This window comes from Rattus norvegicus, chromosome 14 (genome assembly GCF_036323735.1).
Source record: "Rattus norvegicus strain BN/NHsdMcwi chromosome 14, GRCr8, whole genome shotgun sequence".
Taxonomy (NCBI): Eukaryota; Metazoa; Chordata; class Mammalia; order Rodentia; family Muridae; genus Rattus; species Rattus norvegicus.
Genome location: NC_086032.1, coordinates 88,431,966 through 88,448,124, shown reverse-complemented (window position 1 = coordinate 88,448,124; position 16,159 = coordinate 88,431,966). Strand labels below are relative to the sequence as shown.

At 41.6% G+C, this 16,159-nt stretch overlaps 1 protein-coding gene across 1 annotated transcript in view; it reads right to left on the bottom strand.

Moving 5' to 3' along the window:
• Window positions 1-16,159, bottom strand: part of Abca13 (ATP binding cassette subfamily A member 13) — a 502,723-nt gene that overhangs the window by 141,744 nt on the left and 344,820 nt on the right. Inside the window, exons 47-48 of the mRNA XM_063273790.1 lie at window positions 14,581-14,668; window positions 9,338-9,449 (exon numbers count right to left, since the gene is read on the bottom strand). Coding sequence (XP_063129860.1) covers window positions 9,338-9,449; window positions 14,581-14,668 — 200 coding nt within the window. The remainder of the gene's footprint in view (window positions 1-9,337; window positions 9,450-14,580; window positions 14,669-16,159) is intronic.

Sequence of the window (16,159 nt, the reverse complement as noted above, 5' to 3'; positions counted from 1 at the left end):
TGAACCTCTTTTTCTGTCCATATTCTAGCGTTATTCAACTGTGTACTCTTGAGACTGTAGGCTAAAGACTGAGGGTCAAACTCTATGTCCCTCCAAGATGAAGAAGTTCTATTCCTTCTGAATCTTCCCTTTCACAACCTCAAACTGCAGAATCAACACAACAAACTCACAGGAGGAATCTCAGAGGTGCTAAGCAGGTGGTGGCCTCCTGGGGACCAAAAGACTTGAACACAAAGTAATGTATCCTGTGCATGTAATCATGATTTCTATGTATCTAGCCAGGGCCTGTCAGAAGACTTCAAATGAGCTGTCAACAAACAGGCACAACAGAAAACCTAAGAAGAGTGGCCCAACTAAAGGAGACCTTTGTAGCTACCCTTGCCCCATTCAGCCAACTACTGGCAATTCTCACCCAAGACTGCTGATCCTAAACACCTTACCTGAAAAAGCCATGTACAATGGCCACCTCACCTGGATCAGCCTCACCTGGGTCAGAGATGGACTGATTCTCCACCCAACCAATATGAGTTATCAAGCCAAAACTCTTAAAGGAATAGAGTCAGGGGTCTCTGGCCATTGTGAGCCCTTACAACCAAGAAGGAAGTCACCACAACCACTTTGTCTCAATCAGACTGAACATGCATTGTAGGATACAAAGAACTCACTGTCCCCATTGTCAGCCAGGCCCATCAGGATACTGATCATTGCCTACACAGCTGTGACTGAATCAAAGGTCAATCTGTAGATCAGTTTGTAGAACCACATCTGCTCAGAGCCTTCCATAGAGAATATCTTGATCTCATTCTCCTTCTTTCTTATTGTGAACTGAGGAAGCTTATTACTAGATACTGACTGTATCTTATTCTGTTGAGAGCAACAATAGATATACCCCCATGTTTATATTCATTGTTCCCTAGTTTACTTCATCTTTGCCTCATTACCTAGCATTCCATGTGTGCAGACCCATCTCTTTCCTTCCTGAGGCACCTAGAATCCTATTAAGGTGCAATTTATCAATGGAGTTCGAAAAGAAAGTCACTGATAGGGAAGAAGAAAGAGAACGAAAAAAAATCATATAAACTCATATTAAACCCCAAATCTCCAAAGTAATCTTGAACAGAAAGATCAGAGTTAAAGGCATCATATTATTTGACTCCAAAAAGCTAATATATATGTGTGTGTGTACAAATATATATGTGTGTATGTATATGTATATATACATATATGTATATGTATACACATATACATACACAAAGCTGCCAAGAATAAAGTATGCAGACTGGTGAGATGGTTCAGCAGGTAATTGTCACCAAGCCCAGTGATCTGAGATCAATTTCCAGGACCCACATGGTAGAGGGAGAGAACTGACTCCTGTAAGTTGTCCTCTGACCACATCTGCATCATAGCATGTGTACCCACATAAAAAACACCACAATAAACAAATAAATGATGTAATCAACAGTTAAAAAACAGAAAAGAACATACTCTGGGGGAAAAGCAATCTCTTTACTAAATGGAAGTAGAGAAATTGAGTGTTCCTATAAAAGGAAAGAAACAAAACTATTTCTAACCATATTCAAAGATCACTTCAGAAACAGTAAAACCTAAAGCCATAAAAGGGTTAGAGAATAAAGGGTGAAAGCTATGCTTTCCAACACTGAACTGGACATGATTTACTATAAGATACAAAATACACAGGAAACAAGCAAAAGATAGACAAACAGGATGGCATCAAATGAGAACACTTCCACAGAGGGAAAAAATGACCAGCAGAGTGAAAACAAAGCCTACAGAATGAGAGAAAAAATGTTTCAAACCATACATTTGATGACTGGTGCATGTCAAGAACTCACAAATAACTAACAGCAAAAAGTAACCAATTACAATGGTTTAAAATTCAGTATTTCTAAAAATGCATGTACTACCAATAGCATATGAAATTAAAAAAAAAAATCTGTGACACCAGAAATCAGAGAAACAGAAGGGAAAACCATGGGAGGTAAGGCCTGAGTCCTGTTAGCAGGACTATGAGGTTATATCAAAATGACGAATGATAAGCTTAAGGAAGAATGAAGAAAAAGGGGCCCAACACACGGATGGTACAGTAAGGCTGGGCAGCAGTTTTGGAAAATAATGCTGGTGCTCCTTAAAAACTTAACAGTAGAGCTGCCCTGAGACCCATCAGTCCTGCTGTCCGTCAAAGGAACATCTGTGCTTTCGTGTTGACCCTGCCACTACTCACAAAAGACATGGCGTGAATTAACTTAGGTGTCTATCAACTGACAAATAGACAAAAAAAGAGAAGTGGTATTTTTATACCAAGTGCTATTATTCAGGCATGAGAACAATGAGATATTCTCACAGGCAACATGGATGAATTGATGGATATTATGTTAAATGAAATAAGAACAGGTGCAGAAAGATACTACAAATTATCAGGTCACAAAGCTACAAAACCAAAAATAGATAATGACAACCTATAGTTGTCATAATGTCTGTAGGTGTTCCTGGCGGTTCGTGAGTGTTGGCTGAAGCAGTTGATTTTAGAAGCTGCTACCTGAAGGCAAGAGAGATGAGCCATTAACTTACCCTGATAGGGGGAAGACCGTCAGTGGAGCTCAGTCACACCTGAACCAGATCTTGGCAGTTGGGCAGAAATGCACAGTGTTGGGTTAAGGTGCTGGACAGTGAGGGGAGAACCCTGGCTGAGAGGCCGCAGGGGCAGTAATCCACTGCATATAGAAGCCCAGTGATGCCAAGTCACAAGAGAAGGGTTGGGAAAGGATAAGGTAAGATCTCATTCACTGCAATTTAGATGCACGGGCTTCACCCAGCACACATATGAGAGGCACCGAAATTTCTCAGTATTGGATAAGAAGGGCAATTTCAACATTTTAGAAACACTTTTTCCAACAAAATGTCAGTATCTTGATTGCTTTTTGATTGTTGAATCAATACAAATGGAATTCCGGAAAGAAAAAAAAAAAGAAAAGAAATGATTTCAGAAAAGAGGAGGCAGGAGACAAAAGCACTTAGTAGAAACTCAGCATGTGGTAGAGGAGCTGTGTGGGAGGCCTGAGAAGGACACGCAGGCTTGGAGACTTTCCTTGCTTTTCTTCTTTCATTATATGACCCAAGTGCAGGATAAACACTTTGGCATTGCTGAAAGACACTACAGAAAGTGAGCGAGTCAGAGTCTATGAATATTTAATAGAAATAAATTTTCATGCAAATAGAAGTGTGATTGGATGTGCACACATCCAATGTGTGAGAAACAGCATGGAGTCCCGATGTGGCTGTTTTTGAACCTTTGGCTGGAAAAGAACTTCAATAGACAGAGTACGGGATCAGACCGGGGTAGCCTGGAGGTCATCCCCTGGCATTGTAATACATGTTTATAATCTCAGTACTTGGAAGGATTAGGAGTTTGAGGTTAACCTCAATACATAGTAGGTTGGAAGGACAATCTGAACTGCCTAAGATCTTGTTTCAAATAAAAAAAAAAAATAAGTGAGGGCAAAAAATTAAAGGAACTAGTAAGGGCTCCACTTGGGGCCACCTACAATCTCAGTACTTGTGAGACTGAGGCAGGAGGAGGATGAGTTGTATCTAGTTTTTATAGTAAGGCACTATCTCAATAGAAAGGGTATGAATTAAGGAGAATACTATGTCCAGAAAGATGCTTTCCATGGTTGACCTCAGACATACCCAGAGAGCATTGCTATGGTAGGCTGCCCATGGGAGAAATATCTAGATAAACACCCTTGGCACCTAGGGCCAGGTGAATAGAAATTAAAAAAAAAAGATGACATGTACCTGTTGGTTTACAGGGACAAAATGGGACAAGATTTGCTGACTGACTGTGATATACAGCAAAGGACAGATTCCATGTTTAGTGTCGGATGACATGTAGGTTCCCTTAGGATTCTGACAAATGTCTCTGATGACAAACGTGATTAAGCTGTCAACATGAACATCAAAGGAACAAAGAAGGGGACTTACCTTTCACTGCAGAGTCCTGTCATCTTTGTTGAGCCCCAAATCCCCAAACCTGACTCCAAGTAGCACCTGAAAAGCTGGACTTTCTTGGCACCCCCAAATGTCCTGATACCTGTTCCACTAGGCAGATGAATCCCTGCTGAACTAACACACAAGAAGAAATAGTCCATCTTGGAAACTGACTTTGGCCTGGGCTGGCACCCACCTTCTCCAGTGCTGGCTCTATGGAAATTCACTAGAAAATTCAAACTGTATTACAGTGAGTTTCATGTTTGAAATGAGGGACTCAGACAGACTGCTAGCTCACTAGGATGGAGAAGAAACCACCATAGGTCCTGACGCGCTTGCCTCCTTACAAGCGAACAGGTTGGGACTCAAGCAGGTCCCTCATCTCTAAGACAAGATTTTCCATACCTGCCAACACAACTACCAGAGGACTAATCTTGAGCACACAGTATTGTCTGTGTAGTTCATAGATGTGTCTTTGACTTCTGTTGTCTGGAGGCTCCTGAGCCCTGTGCTATGTGGCTGCTGGCGCCAAAGCCGAGGACAAGCCTCATCTGCCGTCAGCCTGGCTAAGCTTTACTTTCATTATAATATTAAACTCATAGATCCAGTTCTGTCCAATTCCCACATGAACGGGCAAGAGGAAAGGACCGAAGGAATGGGATAGAACATTTTCGCTCGGAGCTTTGCTAGTGGGAGTTCTTAATCAATATTTTAATAACAACCCGCAATGCACCCTCCCGTGGTGTTGTCCTCTGTGTTCCCAATTTATTGCACAAAACTTCCTTTCCAGCGGTGAGTGCATAAACAAGTCAAAAATTGAAACTCTGACACAAAGAAAACAAATAAAATATCTCTAAAGAAATTTCCAATAACAGAGAATAAATATGCTTTTTTTTTTTCAAGTCTAAAACAGCTTCTCCGCAAACAAATGAAGAGCCCACTGCTTTCAGGAGCTGCTTCTGAGATGAGCATCATCAGGGTGTCCAGTTATCTGACAGATTGCACAGACAGGATCGATGGATGACTGTGGTCCTGGCAGCAAGGGTCTGGTACCTTCTATCCTAATCACCTCCAAGCACTTACCAGTTAGGTGCAGACTCTGCATATAACAACACCCCCCCCACTGCATTCGCTCCTCCAAAGCAGTGAGGAATCTGCTCACCAAACTCCAAACAGACTCTGCTCTGCCACATCAAAGGCTCCTGCCCAAATTTCCTTTTCCTGTCTCCTGAACAACCCCAGTGCCCCCCGTGTGGGTTCTAGTGGGCAGCATAACCACTCCTTAGAACTTGTGAGTCTAACGACCCACCATTCACAATTGTCTATTTGTCCCTTGCCCTCACTATACCTGAATAATAGCAAAACAAATATTTTTTGAAAAACCTTGTAATATTTTCTTTCAAAATCAAGCATTTGTAATAGCTAGTAAGGCACGGTAGCATAGCCCTCCAGTACCTCTAACTGGTAAAAAGAAAACAGAATTGTGAATTTGAGGTCAAGTTGTGACATATGGAAAGACTTTTATCTCAAATAAAGGGAGTTGGGGGAGAAAGACACCCCTCGTATATTTAGTTCTATGTCACTCAATTGCTTGGGGTGGGTACTTGTGGTCCCCAGGTCTTTCCTGTTTCCTGAAAACAGACTTGTCCAATTCTCCTCCATGCCACATTGACTTGAAATACTTCATTTTCACCCAGAATCTCACTGCTGCTTCCTCTAACACCTTGGCTGCAATATGCTCTACATACATATACTCTGCAGCTTTCTGCCCTGGCATCTGACAGCCTGTAGTCCCCTTTGTGACTTTAACAGGCCATATCTACTGATTTCTGCCTTTTCCTGCACCGTTTGTTATCAGAACCTCATGTGTTCAACACACAGACTTATCATGACATAGAAAACAGACTCTCAGGCAGTTAACAGACAGTGTAGAAAAGATCGATTACAATCTTGGGTACATTGCTGTCTCCAAGTTCACAAGAACACACTTTGAACTGAACGACCAGTTCTCTAAAACCATAACACGATACACCAAGAGTAGTTGGGACAAAACCAAACAAAAGTTGCATGCAATCCCTTCCTTTTTTTCTGCTTGGGTGTTTGGTCTCTGTTGATCTTTGACTTCTATACCTCCCAGGATGGTGTTTTTGCTCATTTCTAGTTTTTCTTGTAATATATCTCTGACATCAGGTGCTGCAGTGATGTTCAAAGTCAGGACAGAAGAAACCAGAAAGCAGTGGATGTGACGTGTTAGAGTCATAGGGTGGGAGTGGGGGACACGAACTACAGGCTGGCAGACACCAGGGGCAGAAAACTGCAGGCCATAGAGAGTATATCAAAGCTAAAATGGAAAGTAGAAGAAGTAACAGTGAGACTCTTGGTGAAAACGAAATTACCGTTTTCATGTAGAAACAGAAAAATACAATGGATGTCAGAGGAGAGAATATCCAACATAAACAGGAAAGGAGTGGACAGGAAGTGGGAGGGACAAGAGTTAGCATCCCTTCAGGACACTAGCCATGAAGAACACGTAGCAGTCTGATGTGCTGACCTAGTCATTGGCTGCAGACAAAAGCTGAGGTTGCTCACCTGGCTACCTTTCCCTGTCACTTCTAAAGTAAGGTTAGGACTAAGGTTGCAGGGCTGCTCTATCTCTCCTCTCCGGTGTTCTGAACCCTGTTCTATATTCCCCATGCTCAGGCCACATCGGCCCTGTGCAGAGAGCACCTGGGCTTGTCTGCAGTACCCTTTTCTCCTAACATTTCTCAGAGGGCCATCAGTTCTGCCTTTAGTCATTCAACTTCAGAAGCCCAAGTTTCTATTTTAGCTCTTAAATATGTTCCTGTCTCTCTCCCCAGTGCCCCAAATTTTCTCCCATCTGTTTGAACTTTAGTGGGTTCTTTTCTCAAGCTTCACCCTGATCTTGCCTTAATGCCTTTACATTGCGAGAAGTACCTTTCTCTTGTTCTTTCTCTCCTACTCCTTTTCTGACACTACTTGTATCCTCAACATTGGGAAAGACTGTCAAGTGGCTGACTAAAAATGTCTTTCCTCCTGGCAGCATCAGTCAAGATCAAATAGAATTTGGCTACAAAGAAAAAAAAAATCCTTTCAAAGAGAAAACCAACTCGTCATGTTCGACTTCATGATGAGGTCAAACTGGACTCCTTGAAATCAGAAACACACCAGAATTTGGCCTGTCATACTGACTTCTAGAATGCCCAGTTGACCTCAAACTACCGCTCATCACTCAAAGATGATATTCTGTGACGGAGACTGTCCAAAGTAATGCCCTTTCAGTGGGACATGAGAGAAAACTGAAGAGGGCTTTTAAGTGAGAACAAGATGCTACCATGCTCCACAGCCAAACTAGCTCAGAATCTGCCTCACAGACGACTATAAGGAATATCAGTTTTTCTAACCAATAAAGTAGGAAAATAGTACCTATCTTCCATTTTTGTTTTAGTTTTGAAAGTATATTTTAATCATAGTATTTCTCCCTTCCCTTTCTTCTCTCTAAATCCTTCCGTATGACTCTCTCCTTCAAACTCATGGTCTCTCTTCTCATTAATTATTAGTATATATTCATTAATTAGTGTACATATTCATATGGGTACACTTATCTATTCCTAAGTATAATCAGTTCACCTTATATAAGACTGCTTGTCTGTATGTTTCCAAAGATGACCATTTGACGATGGACAACCAATTGGTGGGCTCTTCCCTGGAGAAGGCTACCTCTCCAGTTCGCAGCTTTCCTCAGTGACCTATAGATTGTGAAGGGTTGAAGCCTCACAGGCTTTTTCTGATATTTGGGGATATTTCGGCATATCCATTTGTGCCTTCCTTGCTCAGATAACATTTGGGCAGTGATGTTAGTGAAACTTCACCAACTTTGTCATCAAGGAAACTTCTCTCTGCAGCAGATCGGGACCACTACAGAAAACCACAGGAAATCGAAATGTAGAGTTGTGGAGCCTCATCTCAATAGATACATCTGTAAAACGTTTTCCTATAAATTCTGACATGAAAATTAGAAAGAAATCATGGATGTTCATTCCTAGTGCAGTTCCTGATATAGTTTAGACCCTTAATTAAAGTCATTCTGCTGTCCCTATGCTGAATAACCGTATAACTGTTTTGTACTTCTCTTAGCCATAAACATTTTAATATTTGATATTATCCACTATTATTAGATATCAGAGCAACAAAACCAATCCCTCCTATTTTAAATTTTTGGCAGGCTGGAGATAAAGGCAGAGGAAGAGTACTTGCCATGTGTGTACACAAGGGAACCAAAAATATCCAGTAAAGGTAAAAAGGTAGAGGTGCTAGGGAGATGGCTCTGTGATTTCTCTTGCAGAGGACCTGGATTTCAGTTCCAGTACTGACACTGTGGATCACACTGCAACTCCACTACCATCCAGGGGATCCGATGCCCCCTTTGCCCTCCTGTGAGACAAGGAATGCCCTTGGCACATAGATACACATGTAAATGAAGCACCCATACACATAAAAGAAAAGAAAACCAGTAGGAAATAAGGAGGCAGATATTAGAAGCAAACAAAGAGAGACACCTCAGAGTAACTGCTCAGCACTGTCCTTGGTGAGGACCAATGCTTCAGCAAGCCTGTGCTAAACAAACCACAACAGCTGTGGCCTGTTGCTGCTAAGGCTTCTGGACTTCCATTGTTTGTTGTTGTCGTTGTTGTTTTCATAATGGTACTAAATTAACTTGATAAATTATGGCTTATCTATTCAATAAAAGATGGTAGAGTTCTCTAAACCAAGAAAACAACTCTGGATTCTAGAAATGGACCTGAACCATTCTCCAAACTGAGAAACATAGGTAATCAGTCAGTGGTTGACACAGGTGATTGATGGGATGAGAGGCTAACATAAATCAAATTACAATCTTCACTTCCCCGATGATCACACATTAGGGAAATCTTTATTCTCTACTACGGTGTTCCATACAGCCGTGTCCTTAAAATTTTAATTTACTTTTTGCTTCTATATAGTATTAAACTGTAGAACAATTTTTGAAATAAAAATCTCAGAACACCTTTAGTTTCACAGCCAAGGTCACAGATTCAAGAAGGTTGAACATTTCACATGAGGGGCAGAGGGAGTCTGGAACTTGGCTGCATTTTTGTGCATGCAGCATTTGATAGGAAACTGCTCGCCATTGCTCATGCCATTCATTACTAATTAATAATTAATTAAAAGTAAAAATTTTAATGTATAAAGTAAAAGTAAAGCTTCTACTTTTAAAAAATACTGTTACATTAAAAGTAGTTCGTTTACACTTATAAAAAAATAACATTACCATATTGTCTCCAGTCTGCAGCGTGGGCAGGTAAGTTCTGCCATAAAATCAGGTTGTTGAGATGATTTAGGTAGGAGGGTAGAGAATGGAAACCCTTCTGGTTGTACCACACCTGAAAACAGAAAAAGATGATGGATCTCAAAATGGTTCTTATATCTCTTCTTGGGCCAGAATACATGTGACAATAAGTTTCCACAGCACCTGAACGCAGGACTCAGATCAATGCTCCCTCGTGGCTGACAGTGACAGCCAATTCCAGTCTGCTAATTTTATATTTATCTCAAGCATATAATTTACAGCTAAAAATAGATTAATTTTCCCCAGAACAAATGCGAATGTAGCTTTATAATTACAGTCTCGCAGGATTTGGGACTGAAGCCCATTATATATTTTTTTCCTCAGTTGGTAAGCTAATGAAATTTGACCTGCAAATTAAAGGCGTAGAAGATGATCAGAAAAAATGATTACTTTCAATTTAATAACTGCACGCGGAACATTATTTCTCAAAATAAATTGAATTGAACATTTGTTGAACATGGAGAAGAAACCTATATCCCTCTTGAAATGAGCAAGGTGAAGGAGAAAAAAAGGCAATATAGTAAGGACTAAATGCTGAATGTCATAAAAACTGCTAATGGGACCACTGCTTCCCATTCTTCAAAATATCAAGATTTTAACAAATGAGGAGGCAAAAGGGAAATGGGGGAGATAATGTAGTCCTCACCCTAGATCAGAAATTTTCAATTTTTATTTTGATTTTGCCTGCTTGATTTAATAGAGTGATGTATTTTAGATTTACAATATCTTAGAACACTGATCATAGCAAGTTAGTGGTAGACGTGGGATAAAAGGGCTAGAAAGTTCGATGTCTCTGCTACTCACTATGCCTCATCTGCCTGGGCTCTTAGGTTTCTGTTCTAGAACATATAAGGGGCCTCCATTTCTCAACAGCCCAATTTCTTGGTTCTCAGCCACGAGACTCTGCCTGAACACTTGCTTTGGACCACAGAATGAGACAATAGAAGAGACTTGAAAGGAATGGAGATGCACGCAGCATCCTTCCTGAGCTCTGATGTTACTCAAGGGACCTGGCTGAGCTGACCAACTGGAAGATATAACACAGAGCAGAGTTGAGCTTAGACTTCATGCATACACACCCTGAGTGCATTCTCAGCATGTCATAAGGCTTCGAGCATCCCTTTTGGATGTCAGCCAGGCTTTGTTTCCTTCCGGAAAATGGGACCTCTTACCAGTTCTTTATTTCCATTTAGCTCCTCTGCGGCTGATCTAAATACCTGCTTTGCGTTGTTTCTGATTAGTGGTCACTTCCCTACAGAAGGAGTTGTGCAGAGACAATCTTCTCAACTTACCCTGCTGACTCGCACAGCAGACACAGTTGTACTGACGCACCGTAGTGGCTACTCCTCAATCGCCTGACCCCGCTATAGCCTGTGCCAGCCTCCTTAAATTTGTAAATTAAAACTCCCAGTAGGAAACCTATTTGGATTACATCCTAATATATTATGTCCATATATATGTATATATACATAATATATACATATTATATAAATAATAAAGACACTGATCCATATGTATGTTTGTCTATCTCTATAACCTCTCCTCCCATTCCTCTGAGTATGTGGCTTCAGGGCATGCAGTGCATTTCCCAAGGCCAGCAATTAATAAAGCAAGTATTTTCACTTCAAGTTCCCCCACTCATATGAAGGATATTTTCCTTCCTTAAATATTCTAAATTAAATCATCCGTCTTCCTCCTATCAGAAGCCAACAGCACATGCTCATTCTTGCCCATGGCGAGCCCCGTGGAGATGACAGCAGCAGAATTTTACAGACGCTGAGCTGAATAGACAGCCTTTGTTCAGGCCATTGAGGTTTGGAAACTTTGGGATTGAGTATTTATGTGGGATCGGATAACTAAATAGCAATTAACACTGGCAAAAGGTAGGGCTGTCATGGAACGTGAAAATACGGGGCACCACTTTAAGATTAGCACTTTGGTGACAAGAGAGGTTTCTAGGAATTTGGGAATAGGAGGGGAAAGGTGCAGAAGTGCTCTGGAAGGTGCAAAATAGTCTCTGCGGACCACCGATAAATGTGAGTCCTTATTACAGAGTGGTGTACATTTGTCAAAAGTGTCACCTATGCTATCTCTGAAGACAAAATACAGAAACTGCCCGGCAGACCTGGGCGAGATGCTGAGAGACAGAGTCTCCCATTACACAGTGGCCCTCTCAAAGGGACAGAAGGACCTCACACTTCCAGGTGTATATTGCTCCCTGGCATTCTGACATTCCCCAGATCCCGGTAATTAAGTTTAAGAATTCGCTAAGTGCTTGTCTCAACAAGAACCACGGGCACAGCAGCTTGTGGTCCTTAATTACATCAACAAGCAGCCTAGATGCTTCACAGCGAGCCGCATGAGGCGTCAACACCTAACTGCACTGAATACCCACCGTAAGAGTGTGTACAGCCCAGCCTTCCGCAGGCCAGCTGAGACGCTGCTCAGCGACCATTTTACATGTCCTCTTCACATGGTGCTCTGAAGGAAGATGACAGACGGCTGTCTGAGAACAGAGTTGCAGACCATTGCAACTGAGAGACTGGGGGTCACTCCCAGGAGCCAGAGCGAAGGCTGGGCTGGGAAGCACCTTCACAGCCAGAGTACCAGATGGTATAACTAAACACAGCCCACCCCTGTCCAGCCCTGCAGTCACAGACTAAATCCTTCTGTACTGAGAAGACTATCGATGACTTGTAGCTACTTCGAATACTTACTGTTTTCTTATTTTGCAATAAAGAATTGAGTGAGTGAGCTTCCAGAAATAGAATTTAAATGGTTCTTGGGCTCCCCTTTCAATTTTTTTTTACTGAGGTATCTTCATCTGAGAGGGCCTTTATTAGTTTTTTAAATCAAGTAATTTTTAAGATGGTCTTAAAATTTTCACTAAGGATTTTGCATCATTCAAATGAAGTGTCTCCTTCTTTTCCTTCAAAGATTTCTTTTCTAAAGCAACATTGTGCTCTATGTAAATGCTTTCCCTGTTGGCCCAAAAGTCAGAAAGTGAGATAGTTTAGTAAAGAAAGTAAGAACACATTCTGTTACCTCTGATTCTTGCTTTCAAGAATCACAGGTAATGATTCCTACAAAAGGGAACTTAGAACAGAAAGAATAAAAAGTCAGCCTGCATGCATTCGCCTCTGTAAAAGCATAGGGAATGTTTTAGACACATACACACACACACACACACACACACACACACACACAAATGCACACAAACACACACAAATGCACACAAACACACACACATGCACACACACATAAATGCCCACATACACACACACACACACACACACACACACACACACAAATGCACACACACAGACACAGAGGCATTCCATACTCCCTGAGTCACATGCCAAGTCATCTTCATATCCAAAATTTTACTTTTCCTTCACAAGGACCATGAAAATCATCCTTTATATCTTAAGAAAACAGGCAGAGAGCTGGAGGAAAAGGTTGCTGCTGAAAGGCTATGAAATCACTGGACAGGACAGCAGCTACCTCTGGGCTCTGACAACAGAGCCTTCGGTCCTCTCAAAGTATCAGATTTCTTAGCTTTGTAGAAGAAAGTGCGTTCCATGAAGGGTTGATAGAGTTCATTCAGTTGCCTATAAAGAGTATATCAGCTGGCAAAAAATTCCATAAATCACCACCCACGCAGAAGACCCATATGGACCAACGGAAACAGGAGTCAGAACAACACACATGCCCCTTCTACCTGATTTCTGGGCAAGAGGCTTATGCTCCAGGCATCTAAAGCAAAGGCACAAACATCTAATAGAAACAAGGAGTGGAGACTTGGGTAGAAAAGTCAAGGCGCTGTTACAAAACTTCAACAGGACCCTTCTACAAATTAGTCATATTTTAACTGCATCTATATAATACCTTTCGCTATAAGCCAGTAAATCCATTTAAATTATTTCCCTTTAAGTTCTGGCTGCTGGGATTCTCATGTTGAGCTATAAATCTATACACACATTGATTTTAAAAAGGAAAGAGTCCTCGGCCAAAGGAGGGGTTTCTGCACAGTTTGTACTATGACTTGGGATTTTCTTCAGGGATTAGACTGTAAAGTCCAGCTGTTGAGACTTTCTCTGGGGATTTTTTATGAGGTGCCTGGGGGCACTTTATCACCCTAGTAACCGACACTCGCAGACAGTGGCTTATATGGATTAGCCTCTCAATTTCAAGAGAAGCACAAACACCCTGCTTCCCAGTGAGGAGTGTGACTCCTGGGCACACAAGTGCAACAGTGGTTTTTGGGGTGAGTTTATGAGCAGATCGGAAACCGACGCAGGAAAGAAAGAGTGACTTGGCCATCTCTCCACTCACTCCTTCAGGCTTTAGCTTTCTCCCCTAATTTATTGTTTCAAATTTCCCTCTCACATGCTTCTCTCTTGCTGCTTCCCTATTCACAGCAACTAAAAGCTTTGGTCCTTCCATTTTTGTCCATTTTAAGTTTATGTCGACTATTTCCTTATAGGGAAGTGGGCATGTTATTTAGCACTTAAATATTCACACTAAGGAATTTTATACAATTCTCACTTCCTCCCAATGAGGAACCTCCTGCCTTCTCCCTCTAATTTTAATAGGACTATGCCTAACTCCCAGGGTACACTTGTTAGGACACAAAAAACCAGAGCCTCTAAGATTCATCCAGATCTACTACTCTTTGCTTTTTGTTGGGCTGGCATGCACTCAACCTTTTGGAAGACGAGGAGTTCAACTCCTTGCATAGAAGAATTCCTTGGCAGCCATGAACAGTGATGGTAGTACCTTAAAAGTCGATCGGGAGGCTGGAGAGATGGCTCAGTGGTTAAGTGCCGTGGCTGTTCTTCCAGAGGGCCTGAGTTCAATTCCCAGCAACTACAAGGTAGCTCACAGCCATCTCTAAAAGCAGATCGGCCTTCCTTTTGCTTTACTCTACTAGATGAAATCCTATCTAAACAAAAAGTAGTGGCCTGTTCGTTGTAGTTCTATACCTTGTAAAATAATCAACACTTTTCTTCTCTCAAGAGAATCTTCATAACATAGTCATTCTCAATTTTCAGTAACAAACAGTGGTATTTGTTCTGCCTTTGGCAAGCCCATGCTCAAAAACATTTGGGCTTTTTTTTTGCCTTAAATACTTTCTAAAACATGAAGAAAGAGAATTCTATTACCTTTGCCAAAGTCTTTGGTTTTGATGTGTTTGTCTTCACATCTTCAGCTTCATTGGGTATTTGTACTCCAAACGACCAACCGCCAAGCCTATTAGGAGTAAACATGATGTTAGTCCCAGTCAGATTACCAGAATTTTCACTCAAAGGGTGATTCAGAACTACTATCCATAGTAGTTACAGCCATCTCGAGACAGCAGGCTGCTGAGCATGTCAGACCTATCACATGAACTCACGAATTGAGATACCTGCCCATGATGGTAACGTGGCCTCGGTCTGGCACCCAGAGAGAGGGTATCACTTATGAAGAAGGAATGGGCATGGCTCACCATGCTAGCAGGAAACTAGCATGGTGGAGGACATGACCATGACTCTCAGCACTATTTTAACTCATACCCACTATTCAGGATGAATTGCTTCAGTTTAACCTTATGACTATCTAGTTTGGCTCTCCTGCTCTGCTCCTTCCCTTTATCACTCTCCGGGCTTGCCTTGCTCTAGAAGGCATCGCAGAACTACCATGTGTGAGGTACTTCTCTTTTGAATTGTCCCAATACCTTCCACCAGTTTTATCAATTATTGCACTGAGTTTTGTAATCATTAACTTGCTGGTTTGCCTTTCAGGCAGCTAATGAGTTTTTCCTGGGTGAGAATTCTATAGCTTTATCTCCGTGGGCTGTATGGTATCTTATACTTATTAAGCCTCCCAATATAGCTGACATAAGAATAAAGGTAAGAATAAAGGTGCATATTAATAATGGCTTCTCAGTCTCTGGATGGAAACAGACTGAAGAACAGAGTTGGGCCCTAACACCCTTACTGTAAACGTTAAGGACTAGGGATGCATTGCCATCTGGTTCAACTGAATTCATTCTTCCATTCAAACAGGCTTAGACTGGGTACCTCTGATATACGAGGTACTATTCTGAGTTCTGAGAATACAACTTTTATAAAGGTTAGGAAGGAGAAGTAGAGATTGTAGGACATATTTAAGGATGCTAGGAGGAAAGGAAGCAATACAGATGCAGGAAAACCAGAGGGCAAAGGTGGTCAGCGTTAAGGGTAGTAGTAATATATTAGCCTGGCAAAGGAGGAGAGGAATCGGATGCAAGGGGGCTGCAGTATCCTAGCAACATGGACAGCAAATGGGATGTCTACGATGCAATGCAGTGTGTTTTGGAGACTTTGGAAATTAGACAGAATAGTAAGTGCTGTTGACATTGCAAGCAATGTGAGGCTCACACACCTATCTGCATCAGACTACATCTGTAGTCACCTCTTTCTGTCTCCAAAAATCCAACGCAAAAATTTTCTGAAAGCCCCAAGGAATCGTAAGACATGATTTGTTCTCAGGTCCCATTACTAGGTACTACACAGTCGAGGACATTTTTATAAGAGATCATCATTTCATTATGCTATTAGCTTGTCTGCTCTGCTCCCTGAAGCAGCAAAACTGCCCCTGGCCCCCCTGCCTCTGCCACTGATGAGATCTCAATTGATATGATTTCTCCCAATGCTATCAAGCCTGAAAGCAAGCAGCGAGGAATCTGATTAAGGCCTACAGCACGGCTTTGGAGTTCAC